The sequence below is a fragment of the Corylus avellana genome, chromosome ca4 (genome assembly GCF_901000735.1).
Source record: "Corylus avellana chromosome ca4, CavTom2PMs-1.0".
Classification (NCBI taxonomy): Eukaryota; Viridiplantae; Streptophyta; class Magnoliopsida; order Fagales; family Betulaceae; genus Corylus; species Corylus avellana.
Genome location: NC_081544.1, coordinates 18,969,343 through 18,977,778, shown reverse-complemented (window position 1 = coordinate 18,977,778; position 8,436 = coordinate 18,969,343). Strand labels below are relative to the sequence as shown.

Below are 8,436 nucleotides of genomic sequence, written 5' to 3'. Positions count from 1 at the left end.
CTCTCACAATTCTCTCTCATCTCTCCTCTCATATATATATATATATATATATATATATAAACAAATATTTTAATGATATAAAAAATAATTAAATAAAGCTATTAAAGTGTATTTTTACATAGAAAAACAAAAAATAATTTAAATTCTTAAATGTAAAAAAGATAACGAAAAAACTGTTGAGAATGCTCTCAAAAAAGAAGGAAGAAATGAATATAAGTTCTAGAAACGTTGACAGTGCTTAAAAAGTTGATCAAATTGCAGAGAAGTGGACAGGAAAATGAAGTGGAACAAACAGTAGATATAAACTTGGATGAGAATTAGTTCCACAATGTAATAGTACACTTCAAATAGTTACACATTGTGCCAAATGTCTTCATGTCCGAAGCAACAATCTGCAACAACTACTATATAAGGGAATTATGTAAGTTTCCGAAATTTAACTGTCAGGATTACAGTTCTTGGGAAGGACAATAATATTGATTCTGCTTACATCTTTAGCTTACTACATAAATCTGCAACAATCCCTTTCTAATTTGGTCTCATACATCTTTAGCAGCCAGTGGCCGCACTAGGACTTGCAGAGAAATTGGCACCATTGCATTCTTGGGCAATGCACTCAGGAGATTTCTTGCTGAGGTTGTATGGCGCTGCACTCATTGCCCTGCATGTATCAACAAAGGCCTCTAATCAGTAACACCTTTCTCAAGCCCGTTATATTATTTTATACGCTAAACTACGAGTTATTTGCTTGTATACATCAGTTATATAGCGAGGTATCAATGTTAAAATATTAACTAAATGATTAAATTCACATTTTCCTATTAGTTCAAACTTTTAGAATAAGTTGTGATTTAACACGGTATCAAAACAAAAATCCTAAGTTCGAACTTTTTCTCCATCGTTCACCTCCCATTTCAATTATATTACGATCTAAATGTTATCAAGGGTTAAAGTAGAACAGAAAATGCTAAAACACTTCTTTTGCAGAGAGAGAGAGAGAGCTTGTATAATAACTAACCTCTCCTTGCGCTTCTCCAAAAATCGAGCCAAGGATGCTTTCCGTGCCTGTGGAACAGCTGCATGGAAAATCGAATGTTATTCTTATGAAGTGGTGTTGCAATTACAAATCTAATTATTATTAATATTCTTAATGATCACATATACACAAATTGAAAAGCTTCAGGATTGAGCTAAATCATGCATGCTGAAAAATGAAGCGTCCTTTGATTATAAAATAATTTTTTGGAATAAGTTAAGGAATGTTCACAGCACAATGTTCATGATTAACTGCAATATACTTCAAATATGCTTAAACAAAACGTTGCATAATTGTGCGTTTCTTCATTTCAGAGTATTATTTACACCACCCTTCAGTGACTAACTCTTACCAGATGGAAATATAGGGGTAACGGGGACAGATCCCACCACATTAGCTATTTTCTGAGGCTCCACTTTGCTAACAGGAGTACTTGGAACTCCGGCAGTTTTAGCTGCCATCAATTCATCATTGCTCGTGGACCCACTTCCTGACTGGGCACCAGTATGTGAAGAAACAGATAAAGGGCTAGAAAGACCAGAACAAGGTTGTGTGTTAATGGGCTGATTTGCAGGAACACTATCACCAGCTGCCAATTTTGAGCTAGGTGCCTGAACTTGAGCTTTTGGATGTGCTGTGTTAGAAGCTATAGCAGAGCTCCCAGCCAAAAACATAATAGCCTGAGCCTGGAAAACAAGCCCCAAAACTAAGCTCACCAAGAGGAAGTTGATAAAATGCAGAGTTTTTGTAGTATTCGTGCTCTGAGGGTGCACATGCGTGAGCGAGAGCGAGAGAGAGAGAGAGAGAGAGAGAGATACCTTCTCAGGGGTTATGTCATCATAGACATGCACGGCACCTGCATAAAAGATGGTCAATTGAGCAGGAGACCCAGAAGCCTTGGCGCCGTTCCTACAGAAGATATTCCATATAAGACATTTTGTTCCAAATAACTGTAAAGTTGTAAGTGAAAGTAGTCATTAAATAAGTTCTTAAGGATAAAAAAGAATACCATGGTTCAGTTATCCCAGCAATGGAAGCAACAGTGGGAATAATCGAGTGTGGAGCCGCAACAGGAATTCCTCCAAGTAATGGTTGTTTCACAGTGGCACCAGCCAAATTCTGACCAGTAGCAAAATGATTCTTGAAAAAAGGGTTTCCAACGGAAACTGAAATTGCTTGGTTTGAAACAGAAAACATCTTCACATTATGAGGCCGGTGCACATCATGTTGCACAGGATAAGATGTCAGGGAAAAATGAGTGCCACCTTGCCTATCTTGGTTGAAGGGCTTCTATATAGTAAAAACAAAAACCCAATGTAGGAAAGGGCAACAACATATCAGTTAAGACTTATAGAAAACAATATCATGCTGAAAACCAAGGGGGTGCTTCACCAGGTTATGAAAATTATTCAGATGTTTTTGTCTAGAACTGAAAGCAAATTCTGGGACATGCTTAAGCACTTATATCACAAACATCAAACTCCAAGGTTAAAAAAATATATGTTTCTAAAAATGATCTTTCTAATGCCCTAAGAATGACTCGATTCAAATACTGGTTAAAACATCTTAAATCTTGTTTTTTTTTTCTTTTTTCTTTTTTCTTTTTTCTTTTTGGCAGTAGGTAAAACAAATTAAACTTGTCTAAAATCTCATCTGTGCAAAACGCTGGAAAATCCCTAAAATGCAAATAAATATATTGAATAAGAAATGGAATATTATCAAACCTGGATTTCACCCTTAGACCGGTTTTGACTAGTATCAAAAGCATCTGCAGTCGAGATATTCATAAATCCAGATGATATGAGGGGATCGGAGGCAATCTTTTGAGTCTTCTCTTGTTGAACAAGCTTGAAAGACATCAAATGAGAAAGGGCAGAGACCTTGTTTGAGAATTGCCATTGTACACCTGCACAATAAGCATATCCTATAGATCCTCAGAAAATGACCAGCGATGTTCAGCTAGATACACTATATGCCTTTCCTCCATAATAAAACAGACATGGGAACAAAGCCATGAAAAAAGAACAAAGAAAAAAGATTGGCACATAAAAGTCAAACAAAAGCGTATGATGGTATTCCTTCTGGGTATCCACGAATTGCTTGCTATAAACAGCACGACAAGAAAAATCAACAAAACTAATAAGGATTCATATAATTACTAGTACAGAACTGGATATTTGAGAAACTTTACAGCCAGCTATATGTTAAATATACAATTTACTTCCGGCATGTTGTCATCCAAATAATTCTAAACTTAAGAGATTGAACTTTATGCCCTCCAATTAAAACAGGATTTTTTTTTTAAAGAAAAGAAGACTTCTAAATCAAAAACAAACAGGTACTTCTTTCTAGAAAATTGCATCAGCCTAGAAAATCATTTAATTTTTGTCCAAAATTCAATTTTACCAGCCATGCGCTCATAAATGACCAACTACAATGAAATAAGATATACACCCATAGCCATAGTTCATGACAAAAATTGAAGACTCGAAACTAAAAAAAAAAAAAGCCAGGATTTGCAACAAAGAACAAATAAACGAGTAGCTAAAGGTAGAGAGCTAACCCAAAAGGAAGAACTATATGACAAGAACAAACCTGGCTCTGTGCACCCATCATTGTTAACCTCCTCCTTCACCACAGCCAATGGTTCTTTCGAGCCCAAACCCAAGAAATCTCTCTCCATTTTAGACCTTCAATCACCCACAAAAACAAAATTTAAAAGCAAACCCACCTCAAATCCACAGCCTATATCCAACTTTCTTCACCCACCAAACGCTCCTTCCTCACATGAACTGAGAGAGAGAGGCAAAGTAAAAGGTTTTCAACTACAGAAAAGGCAGAGACAGAGAGAGAAATTATCTATTCATGTAGGAGTACTGTTTGTGTAAGATCCAAACCGTTCATTTGTTTTTCTAAACAACATACTCCATTTGCAGGTGGTTGAGTTACCGATATATCCGGTCTCGTGACCGGCTGGTCCGGTATCGTACCACGTGCGTGGGTTTATATTTTTTAATTCACACATTACCATATTGGTTCCCACCTGTCGGTGGTACAGCAGCTTTGTACTGCAAAATACTGACATCCTGACACGTGTACGTAACACGTGAAGAGTATTGCTCGTGAATTTAATGTAGGCTATGATTGGATTGGAGTAGCAGTTACCTCCGCCGATTAATTGGTACCACTCGCCGGTCTATTTAAATATTTAATAATGACAACTTAATTCACACAATACCTGATTGGTAGAAAATGCTGCGTACACCTAAAAGGTAAAATAACAAAATTGCCCTCTTAAAAACAAGTAACTAATTTTTTAACATTTCATTTGAAATAGAAAGAATTCAATCCACCGACAGATGAGTGCGTATTTCATGCTGTCTCTGCTAGGATTAGACATAGCCGTAGTGGTACGAAATTTGAGGCACATTTCATTTGAAATAGAAAGAATTCAATTCGGATGCGTATTTCATGCTGTCTCTGCCAGGATCAGACATGGCCGCGGTGGTACAAAATTTGAGGCACATATATAGCTCAAGATGAAGATTTAAATGTAATATAAAAATTTGAGTAAATACTTTTTTTCTTTTATCTCTTTTTTTATATCTAAAGTTTGACGTCATTTTTAATAAAATTATTAAATTAAAATTTAATAATTATTCATCACAAATTTAATGGTAGATGACTGCTTCTACGTGACTATGAGGCTGAACAAATCTTGGGTTGTCTGTCATATTTGGGCTAATATCATTAAAAAAAAATCAACGGTTGAATAATGTAACTATTGGGAAGGCTAAATTAGGTATATTACTTATCTTGGGTGGCATTTTGTGTATTTTTTTTAAACGTTATGTATCAAATTATCAGACTTGAATTTGTGATTAATGGATTGATTGGGATTTTGCTATAATTCCACTAGCATAAGGGAGATAAATAATTCTATTTTGTGTGGTATTCCCAAAATAAAAGTAACAAATATTTCATAAAAATTAATTCATAGTATTTCTTCATATGTTCTTCATATTAAAAATAAATAAATAAATAAATAATAATAATAAAAAGAGAGAGAGAATTGAAAAGGGCAATGAAAGAAAAGCTTAAAAAGAAAAAAAGAAAAGAAACGTCCTTCATTTCCCATCACCCACCTTTCTTTCATTCATTTTTCTCCAAGATTTCCTTTTCTTTCTTTTTTCTCACTCTAATTGAATAGAGGTAAAAGAAACGATCAGATGTGGAAATCATTTTTTTCTGGCCCAAAAAAGAGAAGGATTTGGCTTCAGTGCTTAAAAAAGAATTACAATATTTTAGTTTTTGAGGAAAAGAAAGATAATAAAATTATGCCAAATATCAAAGAAAAATGGTTCTAGAGGTACTGAAAAGGGGTTGAGAGGGAGGAAATGATATTATTGTGCTATATATACTGATATCATTGTGTTGGTTGAGCTTAATAAAGAAAAATAACAATAAACAAGAACTTCAACGGAAGAAGTTTGAACCGTGAGGTGGGCGTCAATTAATTTAGGCAGGAAAACCACTTGACAGACATCTAAGGACTATAATAGTTTAATTACCAAAACAAATTCTTTTTTTTTTAAAAAAAAAAAACAAACATATAGCTTTCTTATTTGTATTTTATTTCCATTTTTTTTTTCTCGAGAATAGAAAATTATATCAGAGAATTCTCATATTATAGTCTATTAATTAATGTTCTAAAATGCGCGAACATATACTTTGAGCATGCAAGAAAATTAAATTGGCCATACATTGTTCAATGTGCGAAAACGCAAATAACAAAGTAGATAAAATAGTAACACCATGCCGTTTTCATAAACAAAATAATTGGATCTTTATTTAAAAACTAGAATATAACCCGAGCTATGCGCGAAATTCTTCATTATAATTTAATTTCGAAAACTTAAATGCATTCCCTCTTACTTTTTATTATAAGTTAAAATAGGTGTGTGCAAAAATCTATAACGCCTCTTTTAATGAAAATACATAGTAAATGTTATACACATGCATTACTGAATATGTACTCTCTTTTTTTTGAAGTGTATCAAACATGTACTTAATGAAAAGAATAAAAGAAAAAAAACTTGAATTCTTATTATCAAAATGTTAATAGAAAAATAGTAAGAAATTCTGATATTGTTGATGTGATACTTATTATATTTTAATACAAATAAAACCCATAAAGTTTTAACCATTTTAAAAAAATACAGAGTAAAATAAACAAAATTTTCTCTCGTCTTTTTAATACAAAATAAAGCACATATTTCACTCAATATTTGATGCAATCAAATAAATCGCTTTCAACACTTTCAAAAAATGCTAGAAAATTCGAGTAAATCACAAAAACGAAAAAAAAATCCAATAAAATATTCAAATGAATTAAAACATAAATCTTATTGGTGTGATACTTATTATATTTCAATACAAAAAAATTTTCTAGAGAAACAAACATAAAAATATTCAATTTACAATAGTGAAAAATTTATACATAGATACACAAAGATAAATCAAAGCAACAAAATTTTCAATTAAATAGAAACCCTAGACAGAATCAAATATAGTGCAAAATAAACAAAATCTTTTTGTTTTAGAAGTACCTAATAAAACAAAATATTGCACTCATAATTTAACGCGATCAGATAAATCCTCTCAGGCTCAATGTTTAATTATCTCTTTAGTGTTTCGAAAGAGTTTCTATTAATTTTTTTTTTTTACAAAAAAAATCAAATAAGCGCACTATAATCTTCCATTAGCCCACTAAAAATCCAAACAATTTATTATCTTAATTCAAAAGTTGTAATTTTTATCAAAGAACAAACTAAAAAAAAAAAAACCCTACAAATACTGTTAATACTCAATTACAATTGTTTGGAGAGGGTTGTGTTATTCTCATTGAGGGTTTGTTTGAAATTGCAGTTTTAATAAGTGCGATTTTAATTTTTTTTTTTTTAAAAAAAAAAAAATTGCGTTTTTGAAAGTTTAAGAATGAGAATTACTTTGGGATTGAATTTTTAGGTTATTATTGTTGAAGAGTGGAGAAAAAAAAAAGTTAATTCTTGAAATTGTAGTTTTTCTCAAATAAAAAACATTCACATGGAAGATTAAGAAGAATAATTACTTCACGTTGATTTTTTAGGTTGTTATATTTGAAGGGGATAAATGCAAAATTGGTCAATGTGGTTGGCCTAATTTACAAATCACTCCCTGTAATTTAAAAAATAATTTATAGGTCCCTAGGGTGGACCAAAATAACATTTTACTCTCTAAAGTCATTTTCCGTTAAATGACTTAATACAAACTGTTTCATTGCCACCTCACACCCAATAAAAATAAGACACGTATTTTTTTTTATTTATGCTTTAAAAAAATAACAAATAAGCTTTTTCACGTCATTTTGAGGCTCTAGCACACACTGCACGTCAAATTAAATAAACATAATCCCGCTATATCCCCCGGTACCGCAGTTGTCTTCATCTTCCCCACCGATTCACTATCCATGTTGTCATCTTCATTTTTCCCACCGATTCTTGCGTCCATCTCCAGGTGAGCTAGTGGGTTTTGTAGCACAACTGAAATCACCGCCAAAAAATCACCGGAAAGGTCACGACGGTAATTAAGCCAACTTGCTTTGGAGCTTTTTTACTTCCGCTTTTAAGATTTTGGACATCTACGTTTTTGGGCAGTCTTTCTATGGAAATTCGGATTTGTTTTTGGGCATTGAAGCATTTTCGAAAATTGTTTCTAGGTATCGGAAACAATCTATCCCTCTGTCTCTCTCTCTCTCTCTTTTTCGTTCTATTGCAAGCACAATTGTGCTGTTTACTGGTAGGCACAATGATGAACATTAGATATCATTTTGGAGTAATATCTTGATTTTGGAGTAACATCAGGCACAAAGTACGAATGATGGATACCACAAAAGAGTGTCTTAGGAAAGGAAAAAAAAATAATAATAATAAAGAAGAAAAAATTGGGTGATGGCTGGTAGTCAATTTTTTGTTTTGGTTTTTTGGCGGATTTTCAACTCTGAGAATCTGACATGAAGACAATAGCATGGGTAGTAAATGGGTGAGGTAGATGAAGACGAAGGCGGCACAAAGGGGGATATAGAGGGATTATGTTTATTTAATTTGACATGGAGTGTGTGCTGGAACCTTAAAATGACGTGAAAAAGCTTATTTGTTATTTTTTTAAAGCATAAAAAAAAAAAAATACGTGTCTTCTTTTTATTGGGTGTGACGTGGCAATGATACGGTTTGTGTTAAGTCATTTAACGGAAAATGAGTTCATGGAGAAAAATGTTATTTTGGCCTACCCTAGGGACCTATAAATTATTTTTTAAACCATAAGGAGTGATTTGTAAATTAGGCCAACCACATGGATCGATT

The 8,436-nt window shown here is 32.9% G+C and overlaps 1 protein-coding gene across 2 annotated transcripts; it reads right to left on the bottom strand.

Annotated features, from left to right (window-relative positions):
• Positions 1-278: 278 nt before the first annotated feature.
• On the bottom strand, positions 279-3,933 carry LOC132178756 (protein TIFY 6B-like). Of its 2 annotated transcripts, none has more exons than XM_059591288.1 (7): positions 3,632-3,933; positions 2,761-2,942; positions 2,046-2,323; positions 1,855-1,945; positions 1,389-1,722; positions 1,019-1,076; positions 279-661 (listed from the first exon to the last, which is right to left on the bottom strand). In XM_059591288.1, exons 1-7 carry the CDS (start codon positions 3,717-3,719, stop codon positions 550-552), a joined length of 1,143 nt encoding a protein of 380 aa, XP_059447271.1. In that variant the 5' UTR covers positions 3,720-3,933; the 3' UTR covers positions 279-549. The 2 variants fall into 2 exon arrangements, with proteins under 2 accessions (XP_059447271.1, XP_059447270.1); XM_059591287.1 differs by having other exon boundaries at positions 2,046-2,326; positions 3,632-3,932.
• Positions 3,934-8,436: the final 4,503 nt, after the last annotated feature.